Below are 22,907 nucleotides of genomic sequence, written 5' to 3' on the forward strand. Positions count from 1 at the left end.
TCCAGGACACTTGCTGCTTGTGAGTGTCTCTCAGTTATCAGCAGTATGTTGAGTCCAGGACACTTGCTGCTAGTGAGTACCTCTCAGTTATCAGCAGTATGTTGAGTCCAGGACACTTGCTGCTTGTGAGTCTCTCTCAGTTATCAGCAGTATGTTGAGTCCAGGACACTTGCTGCTAGTGAGTGCCTCTCAGTTATCAGCAGTATGTTGAGTCCAGGACACTTGCTGCTAGTGAGTACCTCTCAGTTATCAGCAGTATGTTGAGTCCAGGACACTTGCTGCTTGTGAGTGTCTCTCAGTTATCAGCAGTATGTTGAGTCCAGGACACTTGCTGCTTGTGAGTGCCTCTCAGTTATCAGCAGTATGTTGAGTCCAGGACACTTGCTGCTAGTGAGTACCTTTCAGTTATCAGCAGTATGTTGAGTCCAGGACACTTGCTGCTAGTGAGTGTCTCTCAGTTATCAGCAGTATGTTGAGTCCAGGACACTTGCTGCTAGTGAGTGTCTCTCAGTTATCAGCAGTATGTTGAGTCCAGGACACTTGCTGCTTGTGAGTACCTCTCAGTTATCAGCAGTATGTTGAGTCCAGGACACTTGCTGCTTGTGAGTGTCTCTCAGTTATCAGCAGTATGTTGAGTCCAGGACACTTGCTGCTTGTGAGTGCCTCTCAGTTATCAGCAGTATGTTGAGTCCAGGACACTTGCTGCTTGTGAGTGTCTCTCAGTTATCAGCAGTATGTTGAGTCCAGGACACTTGCTGCTAGTGAGTACCTCTCAGTTATCAGCAGTATGTTGAGTCCAGGACACTTGCTGCTTGTGAGTGTCTCTCAGTTATCAGCAGTATGTTGAGTCCAGGACACTTGCTGCTAGTGAGTACCTCTCAGTTATCAGCAGTATGTTGAGTCCAGGACACTTGCTGCTTGTGAGTGTCTCTCAGTTATCAGCGGTATGTTGAGTCCAGGACACTTGCTGCTAGTGAGTACCTCTCAGTTATCAGCAGTATGTTGAGTCCAGGACACTTGCTGCTTGTGAGTGCCTCTCAGTTATCAGCAGTATGTTGAGTCCAGGACACTTGCTGCTAGTGAGTACCTCTCAGTTATCAGCAGTATGTTGAGTCCAGGACACTTGCTGCTAGTGAGTACCTCTCAGTTATCAGCAGTATGTTGAGTCCAGGACACTTGCTGCTTGTGAGTACCTCTCAGTTATCAGCGGTATGTTGAGTCCAGGACACTTGCTGCTTGTGAGTGCCTCTCAGTTATCAGCAGTATGTTGAGTCCAGGACACTTGCTGCTAGTGAGTACCTCTCAGTTATCAGCAGTATGTTGAGTCCAGGACACTTGCTGCTTGTGAGTGTCTCTCAGTTATCAGCAGTATGTTGAGTCCAGGACACTTGCTGCTTGTGAGTCTCTCTCAGTTATCAGCAGTATGTTGAGTCCAGGACACTTGCTGCTAGTGAGTGTCTCTCAGTTATCAGCAGTATGTTGAGTCCAGGACACTTGCTGCTTGTGAGTACCTCTCAGTTATCAGCGGTATGTTGAGTCCAGGACACTTGCTGCTTGTGAGTGCCTCTCAGTTATCAGCAGTATGTTGAGTCCAGGACACTTGCTGCTAGTGAGTACCTCTCAGTTATCAGCGGTATGTTGAGTCCAGGACACTTGCTGCTTGTGAGTGCCTCTCAGTTATCAGCGGTATGTTGAGTCCAGGACACTTGCTGCTTGTGAGTGCCTCTCAGTTATCAGCAGTATGTTGAGTCCAGGACACTTGCTGCTTGTGAGTGTCTCTCAGTTATCAGCGGTATGTTGAGTCCAGGACACTTGCTGCTTGTGAGTGTCTCTCAGTTATCAGCAGTATGTTGAGTCCAGGACACTTGCTGCTAGTGAGTACCTCTCAGTTATCAGCGGTATGTTGAGTCCAGGACACTTGCTGCTAGTGAGTACCTCTCAGTTATCAGCAGTATGTTGAGTCCAGGACACTTGCTGCTAGTGAGTACCTCTCAGTTATCAGCGGTATGTTGAGTCCAGGACACTTGCTGCTTGTGAGTGTCTCTCAGTTATCAGCAGTATGTTGAGTCCAGGACACTTGCTGCTAGTGAGTACCTCTCAGTTATCAGCGGTATGTTGAGTCCAGGACACTTGCTGCTTGTGAGTGTCTCTCAGTTATCAGCAGTATGTTGAGTCCAGGACACTTGCTGCTTGTGAGTCTCTCTCAGTTATCAGCAGTATGTTGAGTCCAGGACACTTGCTGCTAGTGAGTACCTCTCAGTTATCAGCGGTATGTTGAGTCCAGGACACTTGCTGCTAGTGAGTACCTCTCAGTTATCAGCAGTATGTTGAGTCCAGGACACTTGCTGCTAGTGAGTACCTCTCAGTTATCAGCGGTATGTTGAGTCCAGGACACTTGCTGCTTGTGAGTGTCTCTCAGTTATCAGCAGTATGTTGAGTCCAGGACACTTGCTGCTAGTGAGTACCTCTCAGTTATCAGCGGTATGTTGAGTCCAGGACACTTGCTGCTTGTGAGTGTCTCTCAGTTATCAGCAGTATGTTGAGTCCAGGACACTTGCTGCTTGTGAGTCTCTCTCAGTTATCAGCAGTATGTTGAGTCCAGGACACTTGCTGCTAGTGAGTGCCTCTCAGTTATCAGCAGTATGTTGAGTCCAGGACACTTGCTGCTTGTGAGTGCCTCTCAGTTATCAGCAGTATGTTGAGTCCAGGACACTTGCTGCTTGTGAGTCTCTCTCAGTTATCAGCAGTATGTTGAGTCCAGGACACTTGCTGCTAGTGAGTACCTCTCAGTTATCAGCAGTATGTTGAGTCCAGGACACTTGCTGCTTGTGAGTGTCTCTCAGTTATCAGCAGTATGTTGAGTCCAGGACACTTGCTGCTTGTGAGTGTCTCTCAGTTATCAGCAGTATGTTGAGTCCAGGACACTTGCTGCTTGTGAGTGTCTCTCAGTTATCAGCAGTATGTTGAGTCCAGGACACTTGCTGCTTGTGAGTACCTCTCAGTTATCAGCAGTATGTTGAGTCCAGGACACTTGCTGCTTGTGAGTGTCTCTCAGTTATCAGCAGTATGTTGAGTCCAGGACACTTGCTGCTTGTGAGTGCCTCTCAGTTATCAGCAGTATGTTGAGTCCAGGACACTTGCTGCTTGTGAGTGCCTCTCAGTTATCAGCAGTATGTTGAGTCCAGGACACTTGCTGCTTGTGAGTACCTCTCAGTTATCAGCAGTATGTTGAGTCCAGGACACTTGCTGCTTGTGAGTACCTCTCAGTTATCAGCAGTATGTTGAGTCCAGGACACTTGCTGCTTGTGAGTGTCTCTCAGTTATCAGCAGTATGTTGAGTCCAGGACACTTGCTGCTTGTGAGTGCCTCTCAGTTATCAGCAGTATGTTGAGTCCAGGACACTTGCTGCTTGTGAGTGCCTCTCAGTTATCAGCAGTATGTTGAGTCCAGGACACTTGCTGCTTGTGAGTACCTCTCAGTTATCAGCAGTATGTTGAGTCCAGGACACTTGCTGCTTGTGAGTGTCTCTCAGTTATCAGCAGTATGTTGAGTCCAGGACACTTGCTGCTAGTGAGTACCTCTCAGTTATCAGCAGTATGTTGAGTCCAGGACACTTGCTGCTAGTGAGTGTCTCTCAGTTATCAGCAGTATGTTGAGTCCAGGACACTTGCTGCTTGTGAGTGCCTCTCAGTTATCAGCAGTATGTTGAGTCCAGGACACTTGCTGCTAGTGAGTACCTCTCAGTTATCAGCAGTATGTTGAGTCCAGGACACTTGCTGCTTGTGAGTGTCTCTCAGTTATCAGCAGTATGTTGAGTCCAGGACACTTGCTGCTAGTGAGTACCTCTCAGTTATCAGCAGTATGTTGAGTCCAGGACACTTGCTGCTTGTGAGTGCCTCTCAGTTATCAGCAGTATGTTGAGTCCAGGACACTTGCTGCTTGTGAGTGTCTCTCAGTTATCAGCAGTATGTTGAGTCCAGGACACTTGCTGCTAGTGAGTACCTCTCAGTTATCAGCAGTATGTTGAGTCCAGGACACTTGCTGCTTGTGAGTGTCTCTCAGTTATCAGCAGTATGTTGAGTCCAGGACACTTGCTGCTAGTGAGTACCTCTCAGTTATCAGCAGTATGTTGAGTCCAGGACACTTGCTGCTTGTGAGTGTCTCTCAGTTATCAGCGGTATGTTGAGTCCAGGACACTTGCTGCTAGTGAGTACCTCTCAGTTATCAGCAGTATGTTGAGTCCAGGACACTTGCTGCTTGTGAGTGCCTCTCAGTTATCAGCAGTATGTTGAGTCCAGGACACTTGCTGCTAGTGAGTACCTCTCAGTTATCAGCAGTATGTTGAGTCCAGGACACTTGCTGCTTGTGAGTGCCTCTCAGTTATCAGCGGTATGTTGAGTCCAGGACACTTGCTGCTTGTGAGTGTCTCTCAGTTATCAGCAGTATGTTGAGTCCAGGACACTTGCTGCTTGTGAGTGTCTCTCAGTTATCAGCAGTATGTTGAGTCCAGGACACTTGCTGCTTGTGAGTGTCTCTCAGTTATCAGCGGTATGTTGAGTCCAGGACACTTGCTGCTTGTGAGTCTCTCTCAGTTATCAGCAGTATGTTGAGTCCAGGACACTTGCTGCTTGTGAGTGTCTCTCAGTTATCAGCAGTATGTTGAGTCCAGGACACTTGCTGCTTGTGAGTGTCTCTCAGTTATCAGCAGTATGTTGAGTCCAGGACACTTGCTGCTAGTGAGTGCCTCTCAGTTATCAGCAGTATGTTGAGTCCAGGACACTTGCTGCTTGTGAGTGTCTCTCAGTTATCAGCAGTATGTTGAGTCCAGGACACTTGCTGCTTGTGAGTGTCTCTCAGTTATCAGCAGTATGTTGAGTCCAGGACACTTGCTGCTTGTGAGTGTCTCTCAGTTATCAGCAGTATGTTGAGTCCAGGACACTTGCTGCTTGTGAGTGTCTCTCAGTTATCAGCGGTATGTTGAGTCCAGGACACTTGCTGCTTGTGAGTGTCTCTCAGTTATCAGCAGTATGTTGAGTCCAGGACACTTGCTGCTAGTGAGTACCTCTCAGTTATCAGCAGTATGTTGAGTCCAGGACACTTGCTGCTTGTGAGTGCCTCTCAGTTATCAGCAGTATGTTGAGTCCAGGACACTTGCTGCTTGTGAGTGCCTCTCAGTTATCAGCAGTATGTTGAGTCCAGGACACTTGCTGCTTGTGAGTGTCTCTCAGTTATCAGCAGTATGTTGAGTCCAGGACACTTGCTGCTTGTGAGTACCTCTCAGTTATCAGCAGTATGTTGAGTCCAGGACACTTGCTGCTTGTGAGTGTCTCTCAGTTATCAGCAGTATGTTGAGTCCAGGACACTTGCTGCTTGTGAGTACCTCTCAGTTATCAGCAGTATGTTGAGTCCAGGACACTTGCTGCTAGTGAGTGTCTCTCAGTTATCAGCAGTATGTTGAGTCCAGGACACTTGCTGCTAGTGAGTACCTCTCAGTTATCAGCAGTATGTTGAGTCCAGGACACTTGCTGCTTGTGAGTGCCTCTCAGTTATCAGCAGTATGTTGAGTCCAGGACACTTGCTGCTAGTGAGTACCTCTCAGTTATCAGCAGTATGTTGAGTCCAGGACACTTGCTGCTAGTGAGTGTCTCTCAGTTATCAGCAGTATGTTGAGTCCAGGACACTTGCTGCTAGTGAGTACCTCTCAGTTATCAGCAGTATGTTGAGTCCAGGACACTTGCTGCTAGTGAGTGCCTCTCAGTTATCAGCAGTATGTTGAGTCCAGGACACTTGCTGCTTGTGAGTGTCTCTCAGTTATCAGCAGTATGTTGAGTCCAGGACACTTGCTGCTTGTGAGTGTCTCTCAGTTATCAGCAGTATGTTGAGTCCAGGACACTTGCTGCTTGTGAGTGTCTCTCAGTTATCAGCAGTATGTTGAGTCCAGGACACTTGCTGCTTGTGAGTACCTCTCAGTTATCAGCAGTATGTTGAGTCCAGGACACTTGCTGCTAGTGAGTGTCTCTCAGTTATCAGCAGTATGTTGAGTCCAGGACACATGCTGCTTGTGAGTGTCTCTCAGTTATCAGCAGTATGTTGAGTCCAGGACACTTGCTGCTAGTGAGTACCTCTCAGTTATCAGCAGTATGTTGAGTCCAGGACACTTGCTGCTTGTGAGTGCCTCTCAGTTATCAGCAGTATGTTGAGTCCAGGACACTTGCTGCTAGTGAGTACCTCTCAGTTATCAGCAGTATGTTGAGTCCAGGACACTTGCTGCTAGTGAGTACCTCTCAGTTATCAGCAGTATGTTGAGTCCAGGACACTTGCTGCTTGTGAGTGCCTCTCAGTTATCAGCAGTATGTTGAGTCCAGGACACTTGCTGCTAGTGAGTGCCTCTCAGTTATCAGCAGTATGTTGAGTCCAGGACACTTGCTGCTAGTGAGTGTCTCTCAGTTATCAGCGGTATGTTGAGTCCAGGACACTTGCTGCTAGTGAGTATCTCTCAGTTATCAGCAGTATGTTGAGTCCAGGACACTTGCTGCTTGTGAGTGTCAGGTATCAGCAGTATCTCTAACCAGAACACCCGTGTAAGCTACTAAACACGGCAGTTAGTTGAGCACGTTGTTGGTAAACACAGTGGTCAGCCTGGTTATTTCCGCGTTGGTATTAATGTTTAAGAGAATGTTGTGCTAAGGGAAGTTTGGTGGGCGTGGCGATGAATTTTTAAACCATAAAATTGGGTTAAGTTGTCGTTATAGTTTGTGAAGCAATTCGGATGTGTGGTAGTTGCTGGTCATGAGGTAATGGTATTGTCTGTGTTGGTGTGTGATGGTCATTTTGGGCGTGGCTGTGTGTGGGTGTGGCTGATGGGGGGGGACAAGTTATGTCAGGGATAACATGGTGATTAAGGATGGTGTTTGGGGGAACGGGGGAAGAGGTACTAGGAGACAAGCAGGAAGAAGAGAAATATACATTATGAAAGAAATCATAAAACGCGTATTTACGAATATGAAAAATTACCAGAGTGAAATACACAGATAACTTGCACACAGAGAGGAGCTTACGACTACGTTTCGGTCCGACTTGGGCAATTTACAAAGTCACACAGTGACGGTATTGTGCCGCCGCCTTCACCACAGTGAAAATAGAAAATGAAACCTGAGCGCTGTCATGTGTTTACACATCTCTGAAGATGTGTGCAGGCACATGAAAGCTCTCAGATTTATTTCCTATTTTCACCGTGGTATTTTTTTCATAATATATGCAGAACTGTTGTGGGTTTGTATCTAAAAATGACCAGCTTAGCTATATAGTAATGCATATTAAGTAAGATTTTCTGGGACTGAATCTTAATTATGGGTTTAAAAAGTATCAGAGAAACACAAAGTAATTTGTATTTCTCACAAACTGGGAATTGTAGTTATTAAAATTCTTTGTGGCAAGATTAATGTGGTGGATTATTGTGCTGTGATGGTGAGGAGGTTAGTGCTACCATGATGAGTCTACCTCTACTCGTCTTCATGTTAAAAGTTACGTATTTTGATAGATTTATGTCTATTACGTGTGTATATATGGTGAGAATTTGCTTAAAGCATTATTATAAGTCTGGAAGTATTCTTGAGTGGTATTGTACAGGTGACGTGCAGCCTCACTCACCCTTGTGTAGTCGATAGCGCTAAACCCAGTCAACCAAGTTCAGTTCCATAGTCAGGAACTAGTTCCTGACTATGGAACTGAACTTCTCCAGGCCGAGGGACTGACAACCTCAAATTCTACGACTACAAGGGTGATGGACTGATTACATCGTCTTCACATCTCTACTGTTCCTGCCTACTTTCTGTATTCGACTGAAGAAGCCTACTGTGTAGGCGAAACGTTTCGGAATAAATTTGTCTAACTGTTGCATATGTGTCTTACCTAACAACAATATTTCTAATATCTGCTGGTAATATGTTGAGTCTTCCTCTGCTCTTCACTGGATCTGTTACTCGATTTCTGCAGTATTTTTCACTCCCGTAAGTTATAACAATGTGAAGGTTAGGAACCAAACCTTGAGTTTTACGACTCTCTGCCCGCGGGTTCAAGCCCCTTATGGTATGGTTTTTTCATGTATCTTGTATATATTATCAGGTATATTTATCTTCTCCATTGCAGAGAGAAAAATTCAAGTTAACAAGTTTTGAGTGTATGTAGGGCAGTATACGACCTCGACAGTTTCCGGCTCGGCTCTCCCGCCTGGCAAGTCTCTATGAGTACAAGGCAATATTTAAATTGTAACACAAGTGTTTTGAAAAGTACATCATTGACGTTGCTTCTCTTGTTTTGAAACTTCTCATAATTCACCCTGCCATTTTTCCTGGCCTTTGTATATTTGCCATATTCTGTTTTCCACAGGACGGATCCTCTTACATAATTATTCCTAAGTCTTTTAGCTGTTCCTTATACTGTGTAATATTGTCTGCCTGCGTTCTGTGTACGGTGCTCGTTTTGAGGTGTTCATTCCTCCACTGAAATTTGTTACCATTGAACATCATGTTTTTATTTTCCCTTTGGAAGTCTTCGTTGATGTAAGTTTTCCAGTGTCTTCTACTTGGTGACTTTCATACTTCTTTCAAAAATGACACGAAGCTGTGGTTAGTGTTCATCTATTATCAGCTAAGAGGATGAGGAACAGTAATGGTTAAATAAATAAATTAAATAAATTACTGTGTAACAGTAATGGTGCCAGGACATTGCCTTGGTGTGCCCAACGAACTTTTTTGATTTTACGGAGTCTGGCCTTTTTTGTTTACTTCCACTCTGTGATCTGTTAGATTTAAATATTAATGTTCCTACTGTACTTATTGACCCATTTCGAGGATTTATCTATCCCCTGGTCGACAAGGTTGTTAGCGATCCGCGGGCCTACAAGCTATCACAAGAGGCTTCAAGATGGAGTCTGACAAGCTCCTCCAGGCTGTTCCTGTTGGGTACTTAGCATGAACTAGGTGCAGCTAGCCAGTTAGCCAGTTAACGAACTTCTGATGTGATGATGGTCTCTGCTAGTTTAATAAGCTCTGAGTATTGAGTTCAGGTGAGCAATTAAACCCTGGCTGTCCCAGCCAATGATCTTGCAGCTTTGAACCAGCCAATCACCGCTTCATCAACTCTGGTAACACGCCATTACTTCGCTATTGTAGTTAATGCAAATATCGAACACTTAACCTATACTTACCCGGATGTATTTACAAAGGTCGGGTCATAGCTCCCGGCCCAGCCACTCCTATCAACAAGAGATGCATGGGTAATGCAGACGTTATGGCTTTAATGAAACATGCATAACAAAGTTATATTTTGACAATGTTTCGTTGAGGGTTGATGCAAGTTCGTCCTTAGCTAATCAGCGTCGTCCTCTGAGACAGCCAATCAGCGCCGTGTTCTTAAAATTAACAGCAAGTGGTCTTGAAGCCTCTAAAACACGCCTTCATTTTTATTATTAAAAGGAAGCGCTAAACCTACCAGGGTCATTACACTCCTTCAAAAGTTTGAAACAGTAAACAATAGTTTTTCTTTTGTCCTGATTACTGCACGGAGGATCGAGGTTACATCACTTTTTAGACTGATCCTCATAGGTTTAGCGCTTTACCCAAATATGCTATTATTACTACTATTACAGCTACTGCTACTACTAATATTATTAATAATAACAACAACAATCCTCAAAGAGTATATACAGATATAAATTGAATGTATATAAACACTGACCAGTTTATTAGGTACACCCTTCTAATACTGGGTAGAGCTCCTCTTTGTCCCCGGAACTGTGTATTCTTTGTGGCATAGATTTAACAGGGTGCTACAAACATTCCTTAGAGATCCTGGTCCATGTTGACATGATAGTGTCACGAAGTTGCTACAGATTCGTCAGCTGCATGTTCATGCTACGAATCTCCCATTCCGTCACATCCCAAAGGTTTACGCCAAATTTTGGCTGCCATCTGCATGTCGCATCACAAATCACGATTCGTTAGACCTAGCGATGGAGTGGAACCTGGTGTGGTCTCCGGTTAGACGTGTTCAGAGTTGCTTCTCTGTATACCATTCCTGTAATGTGTGATTGTGTTACTGTCGCCTTCCTGTCAGCTTCAATCAGTCTAGCCATTCTCCTCTGACCTCTCATTAACAAGGCGTTTTCGCCCACAGAACTGCCGTTTGCTGGATGTTTTGTGTTTTTCGCACCATTCTCTGTGTGAAAATCCCAGATCAATTACTGAGATACTCAGACCAGCCCGTCTGGCACCAACAATCATTCCACGGTCAAAATCACTTAGATCATATTTCTTTCCCATTCTGATGTTCAGTCTGACCAAGAACTGAACCTATAATGTCTGCGTGCTTTTAGGCACTGCGGTGCTGCCACATGATTGGCCGATTTAGATATGTGCATTAGCAAGCAGGTGTATAGGTATACCTAATAAAGTGGCCACTGAGTGTTTTTTTTTGTGTGTGTAATATGTTGTATTTGTCTTGTGTTCTCATATAAATAAAAAAAACACAGTAAAACATACACAGGTAGAAAAGATGTTTGTGTTTGAGTATGATAAACCATTTTTATTACAGCTACTGAGAGCATCTCTTGAGTTTGAATTATACACATTTCTATTGTGGAGATTTTTATTGTTCAGGTGGTTCCTCACTTGTCATCCATCAGTGTTGAGGATATATATATATCACATTGAACGATCCTCCAAGTAGCATAAGCGTATTTGCAAACAATTGCAATGTTTTGTGTGCAACAGTGAAGGCTCGATCCTCCTTGCCGGGGAGAGCCACGACCGTGACCACCCCTCCGTGTGTCACCTCTCAGATTTAAGCCATATAAAAATTGCTATTGGCTATTTTAGGTTAGATAAAATTAATTTACATTCACCCATATTTAATCGACTATGATGGAATATGGATACAGCAACTTACGCCTGGCAGCAGCTCGGGACGTATGGTGGTCCTGTATAGAACGTTCGTATATCCACGTACACTGTTCAATGGTAGGCGGAGCTGATGAATGCGTCATGAGTGCAACTGTGACGTCCGACCAATGGGAGGAGGGGATTGTGAATACGTCATGAGTGGGAGCGTGATGTCTGACCAATGGGAGCTGCTGCTGAATACGTCATGAGTGACGTCACACCTCTGGCGCTCCTCCACTGGCAGCCCAAGGCTTTAAAACTGTACATGGCACGAGTGTTCCCGCTTGATTATATCCCCAAACCCCTCCTCTACCACCCCACCAATATCATTCTCCAGGTTATTACACATTCCCAGGTATAATGCAACATAATGCGCAGTTATCAAGCATATATCATTAATATGAATCTCACTTTGTATAAATACAAAATGTAGGTTTGTGTCGTAAGGGCCGATGTTTCTGAGTGTGTGAGAGGATTTGTCTGTGTGGCGATGTTTCCAGAAGTTGCGGCAATCGATATGAACAGTGTCGGCATCGTCCGTGATAACGCGGAGCCCAGCACTGCTGCAGGATCTGGAGCACTAAGCTCTGCCAGGACAGGTGGCCAGTGTTCCACGCCCTCGTTATTGTCACATGTGAAACTCCCACCCATGGGAGAACCAACGAGGACATAATTAACTGTGAGAGTCGTGTGTAAGTGTTACTGTGGTTGTTTTGCAGCCAGGGGAACAATTATTCTTACTTCGGCTGCTCCACCTTATAGTCACAAGAAGTGGCATTGAGGACACTCGTGAGAGTTATGTAGTGGACTCTGGTTTATTTGTAGCGTCAAGGCTCGCCAGTACAAATGTTCCATGTCTCTACCACCGAGAGAGTAAAGAAATTCTCCGTTATGACCTTGTGGCTCATCGTTTCCACTTGGGTCCTCTTCGGCTTGCCTCTCCAACACAACTTTTGTAGCCTTTCAAGTAGTCTTGTATTTTTTTAAGTTTAGAGTTTTTTTTCTCTCCCTAGAGTTTTTTTTCTCTCCCTCTCTGATTCTGCTCTCACTTTGAGGTTGGGCTCTCTTTAGCCTCTTCTCATGGTTCATTCCTCTCACTTTGGATCTTTCCTAGTTTCTATGTGTGCTTGCTTAGGAAGGGTCTTCTTACTGGTTCTGCGTACTCTGTGGTGGGTATAATGTCTTGAAAGACCCATTGTTTAGGTCGCAACCCAATTATGCTGATGAAACATCAGTACTGGAATAATTATGTAAAGAAACTTCATAAATGACTACATTTCGCTCATGTGGAAAGGAGTAACATACCTTGTCACTTAGAGGAATTGTTAAGAAACTGGGGAAAACGCAGAAGTGCACAACGAGGCTTGTTCCTGAGTTAGCTAATGGAATTTAATATAGCGACATTGAAGGATAGAAGAACTCGGGGGAATTGATAGAGTAGCCAGGGACAGGCTGTTTGAGAGGCGAGAAGCGGGAACTCGGGAACATAGCAGATAAAGATACAGATGTACCACAGGCATGTCGGGAAGTATTTCTTCAATCTCAGGATGGTCAGAAAGTGGAATGATCTCTGTGAACGAGGCTTCATGCATAGCTTGAAGAAGTACGATAAAGCCCACGAAGTTAGGATGGAGGGAATCTAGCAAGCGGCAAGTTGAAAGACGGATCCAAGACCTAAGACTTAACTTCTGCAGCCACATATAGGCGAGTACAACACTTAACACTGAAAAATAAGTTGTTGTACAACTATACTGAAAAGTACAAATTTTATACTAAAACGAACAACACTTAACCCAAACAAAAATTCTCAGATCTCCCAGTGGCTCGTTAAAAAAAAAAAATACTATTTCTTGTTGCAGCATTACAAAATGTAGTTTACATGTAATAAAATAGTACTGAGAACCAAAGAAAGCCACTAGCATAGAGTGGATTGCGGGTGTTTTAGTTTTCATTTTTACTTGTTCCACTCGAGTCCGTTCTTGTCTGGCGGGAGATTCGTCTGTATAAACTTGCATTCGTGGTCACAGTGATGCCTATTCTAACGTTCCTATGGTGTATAAATATACCTAGTTGGATGAATCTTATTGTAGCCAGCTGGTCCAGTGGCTAACGCGTCGGTCTGGAGTTTAATGACTGACCGCGGGTTCTATTCCCTACCCGTGGTATGGTTTATCATCTACCCCTGACCCCATACTCATCCAGTGATATGAGGTTCAGATCCTCCAGTCCTTTCCTCGTAGCTCATGTCCTTCAGCTTCTGGATTAGCAAGCCTCTTGAAGCAGGTACTGGCTCCATACTGACGATGTGCTTAAAATTGGCGTACAGCATCATGAATAAAATCCTTTATTTAGGCTCCTGAAGGCAGTTCGTACCAGTCGTGTGCAAGCCACTGACGTGATAAGGTTCGTGTTCCCCTGAAGAAAAGAGTTCGATGTGTATTTTCCTAGTGTATTATCTAGCACCCTGCAGTTTGTTCAGCTGGTAGATCGAGTTGCCTAAGAGCCGACAGTATTAAAGAAAACGCGATGCACAGCAATCTTGTACCGAGTCTTGGTATCGTCCTCTGTATTCTTCTAGTCATTCATCGTGATCAGTCAGTGAGATATACCTTCGATCTTTGATATACCGTTGATGTGTTTAGAGAGTTTCTACTACCGGAGCCCGATCATAGGCCAGGCTTGTCTGGTGCTAGCCTGGCCAACCAGGGTGTTACTGCTGGTGGCCTGCTGCCCAGCATATCTATCACAGCCTGGTTCATCTGGCACCTGGTGAAGATATTTGACCAGTTTCCTCTTGAAGATTTCTACATCTGTTCCAGCAGTGTTTCTGATATCTTCTGATAAGATGTTGAATAGTCCGAGGCTACAGATGTTGATACAGTGTTCTCTTATTGTACCCACCGCACCCCTGATTTTCACTTCCTCCCACATCTCTCGCTCCAGTTTGTTATTGGCTGTGTGTAGATTTGGGACCAGGCCCTCGAGTACTTAAATATGTCTCTCATCTCCGCTCCAGTGAGAATATTTTTACTAAGTCGTTCCCAGCAATTTAAAGGCTTTACTGGCTCTATGCGGTATACCTGGAGGGTGTTCCAGGGATCAACGCCCCCGTGGCCCGGACTATGACCAGGCCTCGTAGTGGATCAGGGCCTGATCAACCAAGCTGTTACTGCTGGCCACACACAAACCGACGTAAGAACCACAGCCCGGTGTTTGGATATTTTCCATCTAGTAAGTCATTTACATAATGCAGGTTTATTTCAGCATGATACATAGCTTATACAGAAATGGGTGGCACGCATGTTGCATAGTTATTCAGAGCATTTCTGATATCGGAAATAGTCACAGGACTGATATCTTGGTTAGTATTACCAATTACTGTTGTACACTCTCAACATGTGTCCCTTCTACCTTCTAAGTATTGCTATTAAGCGAGGGTAGTTGTAAATTCTGGAAATCAAGAGCCCTTTGACAGCATGAAGCTCTGCGCAGAGTGAAACTAAATTATTGTGGCTTTCTTCTTGGCTCTTGTGACAGTTTTTTTGCTATTGTTAAATGAGCTGGGTACTCTGTTCTTGAATATATATATATATATATATATATATATATATATATATATATATATATATATATATATATATATATATATATATATATATATATATATATATATATATATATATATATATATACCTTGTTATTTATATATGCATGTACTCTGTACGTGCCTGTCATGTTTCCCATATGTTGAAAGTTAACAGTGTAATCGTTTGATGACTGAAATATGTACTCTGTTTATGACTATAAAATATGTACTCTGTTTATGACTGAAATACTGTAAGCACTTTGAAATATGCACTGTATGCCCGAAATATGTATTTTGCGTGATATGCACTGTGTGTTTTGTTTATGGTTGTGAAATATGTTCTTCTTTTGAACTGTGCTCTGTTTATGATTGCCTAACTCAGGAAAGGAGAGATATCACAGCAGGAACAGATGCAGGGATCTTGTACTCTCCAAACAGGGCCAATAAAGCAGTTAATATATTGGAAACCCCTCATAGTATCGAATAGGTACTCTCTGGAGTGGAGGAGAGAGAGATAGTACATGATAATATATACCTGGAAAATACTTATTGGCCTAGTTGCATACGTACACACTACTGTAACAACGTACCGGAGTGAGAGATACAGGTGTTTATCTGGAGAGAGTTCCGGGGGCCAACGCCCCCGCAACCCGGTCTGTGACCAGGTGTAAGTGTGAAATATACATAGTGAAAAGTAGGGGCACCTTGGGCAGAACATTCATGGTCCAATACTATTCAACTTGCTACCCTCAGATACAGGAGGGCCCCACATATACAACAGGTTTAGGCTACTGCTGTCAAGTGAAACACATTTTTTTTCACTTTCAAATACATATAAAAGCCTGATAATATGTTTACACTGTCATATACTAAGTGAGCAGTAGAGCTAGGCCTAAAAAGTACATATACAGTACATGCATTACTTTAAATATTTTCCTCCGTAGTTTATAATGAGTGGTCAATATATTTATTGTAGGAAGTCTGAATAAATGTTGTAATTTTGGGCCCACCTGTATCAGAAATACTGCTGGAACAAGTGTGGAAGCCTTCAAGAGGAAACTGGATCACTACCTCTGCCAGGTGCTGGGTCATCCAGGCTGTGATGGATATGTGGGCTAATGGATTGCCAACAGCAATAGCCTGGTTTACCAAGGAAGTAACAGAAAAAACTAGCCTCAGGCCAGGCAGTAGGAACTCTCTCAAACCAATCACAAAGTATATGAAAAATTTACCACTCTCATGATTGTATGTGGTAACTGCCACCCATATTATGAGTAGTATTTAGTGACTACCATCCACATGATGGGTATGTGATAGCAGTTTTGTTATGTATTTATCACTTTTAAATGTGTTAATGGCTCTGGGAATCATGTCTCCCACAGTCCAGTCACAGACCAGTCTCCCACAGTCCAGTCACAGACCAGTCTCCCACAGTCCAGTCACAGACCAGTCTCCCACAGTCCAGTCACAGACCAGTCTCCCACAGTCCAGTCACAGACCAGTCTCCCACAGTCCAGTCACAGACCAGTCTCCCACAGTCCAGTCACAGACCAGTCTCCCACAGTCCAATCACAGACCAGTCTCCCACAGTCCAGTCACAGACCAGTCTCCCACAGTCCAGTCACAGACCAGTCTCCCACAGTCCAGTCACAGACCAGTTTCCTACACCCATCACAGACCAGTCTCCCACAGATGAGCCACAGACTGGTCTCCCACAGCCATCACAGACCAGTCTCTCACAGATGAGTCACAGACCAGTTTCCTACACCCATCACAGACCAGTTTCCTACACCCATCACAGACCAGTCTCCCACAGATGAGTCACAGACCAGTTTCCTACAGCCATCACAGACCAGTCTCCCACAGATGAGTCAGACCAGTCTCCCACAGCCATCACAAACCAGTCTCCCACAGATGAGTCACAGACCTGTCTCCTACAGTCCAGTCATAGACCAGTCCCACAAACCAGTCTTCCACTGCCTAGTCACAGACCAGTCCCACAGACCCATCTGCAACCCAGTCACAGACCAATCCCCCATAACAGTCTCACATCATACCTCTTAAATTTAGTGTTACACATAGTGTAATTTTGTTTATTTTGTTATGGTAATGTTCTTGTGTTCATTGCAGTGTACATCGACCCAGACAGTGACTCTGGCACTGAGAAGGACGAACACGAGGATATTATACACGACACTATTAAGAACGATATAGAGGAAGTGAGTGAGGAGGTAAGTGAACATGTTTTGTGTCTGTGGTAGTGAAGGTAGAGAGAAAAAGCAGGTGGTGAAGTCTAAATCTATGTGAAGTCAGAATAAGTGGTAGGAGGTATCAGAAACTAGTAAAAAGTCTTAACTCAAACTATTCTGAGTTATGTCTGAATTTTTGATAGAGGGTTTTTAACAGAAGATTAAGCCACCAAGTCTATCGATTAAAATTGCTTATACAACTTACGGCAACATTTTGGTCCAACTTGGACCATTATCTATGTTATTAGTGGCATCTCACAGAAGCAAATGCTTTGTTTGGAGCATTCACAGAGACATGCTAGGAATGCTGTAGAAAGTGACATGAGTAAAAAATAAATAAAATAAAAGGTTTATAGATGTGAGAGTGTAAAATGTCACAGGAAGTAGTAGTAGGACTCTTGTAAAAGAACCACTTTGCCTGGAACCAAAAGTTAAAAGAACCTACTGGCTATTAGAATACTCTTGACTTGATCTTCATGAGTTAATCAGGGATGTAACAGTCTTGAATGCTATATACATATTCACTTCACAACCTCATAGAATTACCCTGTACAAACAAGTAGGAGTGCTCCAAAGTATCAATATTACCTTTGATATACCTTTGAAGAGTTTTGAGAGTTTCACTACTCTTGGAGCCCGGCCATGGGCCAGGCTCGTATATTGGTAGTATTGGCTAATTTTGATAGTTTAGGTATTGGCCTAAAATTGAGTACTGTATAGGTATCATTATCAGTGGGTGTTGGCTTATTTTGGTGGTATCAGTATTGGCATCTGCCTAAAACTGAGTACGTATTGATATCAGCAAAAATTTTGTTAAATGTCCCATACCTGGAGATACCTTGAGAGGGTTTCGAGGGTCAACGACCCTGCAGCCCAGTCTGTGACCAGGCCTTGCGTCCCTACAAAGCAAGTACGTGTACAGTGATACCCCGAGTTTCGTACAGCTCCCAACTCGAACAGTTATGTAAGTGTATTATTGTAAGTGCTTTTGTAAGTGTATTTTTGGGGGTCTGGAACTGACTAATCTAATTTGCATTATTCCTTATGGGAACATATTCGTTCGGTAACAGCCCTCGAACAGCCTTCTGGAACGAATTATGACCGAAACTCGGGTACCACTGTATGACTTCAACAGTCGGAGAATTGACTGGGACAAGACGAAAAAAAAAATGAGACATTGCTTAGGAAACAACCCTGAGCACCCTAAACCCACATCATGGATGGAAAAGTTAAATATGGAAGCATATAATTTTTGTTTTTTTTTCATCAAACCAGCCATATCCCACCAAGGCAGGGTGACCTAAAAAGAAAACCAGAAAAAGTTTCTCTTTTTAAATTTAGTAATTTATACAAAAGAAGGGGTTACTAGCCCCTTGCTACCGGGGTTTTAGTTGCCTCTCATGGCACTCATGGCTTATGGAGGAAGAATTCTGTTCCACTTCCCCATGTAAAATCTCTTCTTTCTTTCAACACACCGGCCGTATCCCACCGAGGCGGGGTGGCCCAAAAGGAAAAATGAAAGTTTTTCCTTTTACATTTAGTAATATGTACAGGAGAAGTTACTAGCCCCTTGCTCCCGGCATTTTAGTCGCTTCTTACAACACACATGGCTTACGGAGGAAGAATTCTGTTCCACTTCCCCATGGAGATAAGAGGAAATAAACAAGAATAAGAACTAGAGAGGAAATAGAAAACCCAGAGGGGTGTGTGTATATATATGCTTGTACATGTAGTGTGACCTAAGTGTAAGTAGAAGTAGCAAGACGTATCTGAAATCTTGCATGTTCATGAGACAGAAAAAAGGACACCAGCAATCCTATCATCATGTAAAACAATTACAGGCTTTCGTTTTACACTCACTTGGCAGGACGGTAGTACCTCCCTGGGTGGTTGCTGTCTACCGACCTACTACCTAGGCCCATGTAAAATATGTATGAAATATGTTTCACTGAGAAAGCTTACAAGATGATGCAGGTGTGAAAAATAAAGTAGAAAAATATACAAAATAAGAAAAGGAGAGATTACCTATATAGAGCTGAAACTTGCACATTCATTCCAGACAGAAGAAGCACAAATGAACAAAAAGCCTTCCAAAAAATTACAAAAACCTAAATATTTCTGCATGTATATGGAAAATCCAAGTGAAGAACCATCTGTAGAATTGGACCATAACTCACAAATGGTTCATTATGAGAGAGAAGTGAGCAAAAATCTTAAAAGATCAGCATGAATCAGTGTTCAGCAGTCCAATACAGTTGACCTTCAATGAACTTGGTAGTTATGTTCCTGAAAATCCCGTATTACCCGAAATCGTATTAATCAAAAAGGAGAATATGTAGCTAATAGGGTTACTTTCTAGATCTTTTAGATCTCGTAATGATATAAAAGAAAATGTAATTGTAGATAGATATAGTGAGGTGTGCATACTGTTGTTAAAACATTATATGTTTTTTTTTTGTTTTTGTTTTTTCAACAAACTGGCCACATCCCACCAAGGCAGGGTGGCCCAAAAAGAAAAACAAAAGTTTCTCTTTTCAAATTTAGTAATTTAAGCAGGAGAAGGGGTTACTAGCCCCTTGCTCCGGGCATTTTAGTCGCCTCTTACAACATACACGGCTTACGGAGGAAGAATTCTGTTCCACTTCCCCATGGAGATAAGAGGAAATAAACAAGAACAAGAACTAGAAAGAAAATAGAAGAAAACCCAGAGGGATGTGTATATATATGCTTGTACTTGTATGTGTAGTGTGACCTAAGTGTAAGTAGAAGTAGCAAGACGTACCTGAAATCTTGCATGTTCATGAGACAGAAAAAAGACACCAGCAATCCTACCATCATGTATATGTATGTATTGTACTTAAAAAGGTTATATAAACAAATTTTTTCATGGTTGCTGGTGCACTCGGTCACTGAGATGAGAGACTGGGAAAAATAGTACATGTATATTATATTCTGTATTATTTTTTTTTTTTATTAACACCCTGGCCGATTCCCACCAAGGCAGGGTGGCCCGAAAAAGAAAAACTTTCACCATCATTCACTCCATCACTGTCTTGCCAGAAGGGTGCTTTACACTACAGTTTTTAAACTGCAACATTAACACCCCTCCTTCAGAGTGCAGACACTGTACTTCCCATCTCCAGGACTCAAGTCTGGGCTGCCAGTTTCCCTGAATCCCTTCATAAATGTTACTTTGCTCACACTCCAACAGCACATCAAGTATTAAAAACCATTTGTCTCCATTCACTCCTATCAAACACGCTCACGCATGCCCGCTGGAAGTCCAAGCCCCTCGCACACAAAACCTGCTTTACCCCCTCCCTCCAACCTTTCCTAGGCCTACCCCTACCCCACCTTCCTTCCACTACAGACTGATACACTCTTGAAGTCATTCTGTTTCGCTCCATTCTCTCTACATGTCCGAACCACCTCAACAACGCTTCCTCAGCCCTCTGGACAACAGTTTTGGTAATCCCGCACCTCCTCCTAACTTCCAAACTACGAATTCTCTGCATTATATTCACACCACACATTGCCCTCAGACATGACATCTCCACTGCCTCCAGCCTTCTCCTCGCTGCAACATTCATCACCCATGCTTCACACCCATACAGGAGCATTGGTAAAACTATACTCTCATACATTCCCCTCTTTGCTTCCAAGAACAAAGTTCTTTGTCTCCACAGACTCCTAAGTGCATCACTCGCCCTTTTCCCCTCATCAATTCTATGATTCACCTCATCTTTCATAGACCCATCCGCTGACACGTCCACTCCCAAATATCTGAATACATTCACCTCCTCCATACTCTCTCCCTCCAATGTGATATCCAATCTTTCATCACCTAATCTTTTTGTTATCCTCATGACCTTACTCTTTCCTGTATTCACTTTCAATTTTCTTCTTTTACACACCCTACCAAATTCATCCACCAACCTCTGCAACTTCTCTTCAGAATCACCCAAGAGCACAGTGTCATCAGCAAAGAGCAACTGTGACAACTTCCACTTTACGTGTGATTCTTTATCTTTTAATTCCACACCTCTTGCCAAGACCCTCGCATTTACTTCTCTTACAACCCCATCTATAAATATACCTATTGAACAACCATGGTGACATCCTTGTCTAAGGCCTACTTTTACTGGGAAATAATCTCCCTCTTTCCTACACACTCTAACTTGAGCCTCACTATCCTTGTAAAAGCTCTTCACTGCTTTCAGTAACCTACCTCCTATACCATACATCTGCAACATCTGCCACATTGCCCCCCTATCCACCCTGTCATACGCCTTTTCCAAATCCATAAATGCCACAAAAACCTCTTTAGCCTTATCTAAATACTGTTCACTTATATGTTTCACTGTAAACACCTGGTCCACACACCCCTACCTTTCCTAAAGCCTCCTTGTTCATCTGCTATCCTATTCTCCGTCTTACTCTTAATTCTTTCAATAACAACTCTGCCATACACTTTACCAGGTATACTAAACAGACTTATCCCCCTATAATTTTTGCACTCTCTTTTGTCCCCTTTGCCTTTATACAAATAACTGATTATTCTTCTTCTTTCAACAAACTGGCTGTATCCCACCTAAGCAGCGTGGCCCAAAAAGAAAAACAAAAGTTACTCTTTTTAATTTTTGTAATGTATACAGAAGGGGTTACTAGCCCCTTGCTCCTGGCATTTTAGTCACCTCTTATGACACGCATGGCTTATGGAGGAAGAATTCTGTTCCACTTCCCCGTGGAGATAGAGGGAAATAAATAAGAACACAAAAAGTAAGAAAGTAAATTAAAACCGAAAGATGTGTGTGTATATATATGCTTGTACATGCATGTGTAGTGTGACCTGAAATTATGCATGTTTATGAGACAGAAAAAAGACACCAGCAATCCTATCGTCATTTAAAACAATTACAGGCTTTCATTTTACAGTCACTTGGCAGGATGGTAGTACCTTCCTGGGCAGTTGCTGTCTGCCATCCTACTACCTAACTGAATTATTATTATTATTATATGTATTTATGAGGAAGCACGAAGCTAGTAATATGGTAGTTATACAATAACTCAGGTTCTATGGATGAGCCTAAGTACAAACTCCATCTCTAGTACTCACATCTATGTCAGTAGTCCCTGTGTTGTGTGTGAGGCAGCTCAGCAACTGCCATTGTTCTCTCTCTGTGTGTTTGTCCATGCTAAATTAACCCTCTCAAATTTTTTAAAAGCTCTTTGTTCTTACTTGAGCTAATGAATTTTGCCTCTTGCATATTCCATCCCTTTAAATTGCATTAAGAAAGGCAGAGGTGCAACTCTGCACCAGCAGTATATGCACACACTCTTCAGTCTTTCTTATACTCATTGTGATTTACTGTGCTGCATAATTGATATGCAGAGTATTTCTAAAATTTTTATAATGATAAATATTATTTCCACAGATCACTATTGAAGAGAAGCCCACAGTGGAAGAACTGCCACAGACTACTCCGCCACCGACCCTCACTGACGACATCATGGACAGCCCCATCCAGATCCACACCACCAAGACAGATGACCGGCAGGTGTCAATCTTTGCTCAGCCTGGCATCTTGGCTGGTAGGTTGTGCGAGAAATGTACTATACATACTCTACTTGAAATAGAACATTCACTGAAATTTACCATTATTTTACTGTATAATGAAAATCTTTCTCTCCTTCCTCATCCTTTTCAAATCCCGTTATATATAGGTTACTCTGAAATTATAGTGTATGTAGTGTCCAACAGTATATGATTAAAAATGCCTTTAAGTATCCAGGAGCTGTATCATCAAGTGCCCTGACCCCACTGTTTAAACATTTATGTTATCAAACTGCAGTGAAATTGGATACTAAATTGAAGCGATATTATAAACTATAAAATTCATCCATTGACATTGCAGGTCTGGAAAATGCAGAGCTCTCACTGTTTATATCGATTCAGTCAAAATTATTGGGGATACCTCATCTCTCTCAAACTGTACTCCCTTCAGTGGAGTCATGAAAGATACATAATTATTTTTGCCTGGAAAATACTAGGACTAATTTTGAATCCACACATAGAAATTATTTCTTTTAAAAGAGGAAAGCTTAGTAGACAATGCAAAATATACTCAGTGA

General features: G+C 43.0%; 1 protein-coding gene across 1 annotated transcript in view; it reads left to right on the top strand.

Moving 5' to 3' along the window:
• The window catches only part of LOC128686909 (syndecan), a 400,042-nt gene that overhangs the window by 368,874 nt on the left and 8,261 nt on the right, over positions 1-22,907 (top strand). The window contains exons 5-6 of the mRNA XM_070082575.1: positions 16,657-16,757; positions 22,211-22,367. Coding sequence (XP_069938676.1) covers positions 16,657-16,757; positions 22,211-22,367 — 258 coding nt within the window. The remainder of the gene's footprint in view (positions 1-16,656; positions 16,758-22,210; positions 22,368-22,907) is intronic.

Source organism: Cherax quadricarinatus, chromosome 7, assembly GCF_038502225.1.
Source record: "Cherax quadricarinatus isolate ZL_2023a chromosome 7, ASM3850222v1, whole genome shotgun sequence".
Classification (NCBI taxonomy): domain Eukaryota; kingdom Metazoa; phylum Arthropoda; class Malacostraca; order Decapoda; family Parastacidae; genus Cherax; species Cherax quadricarinatus.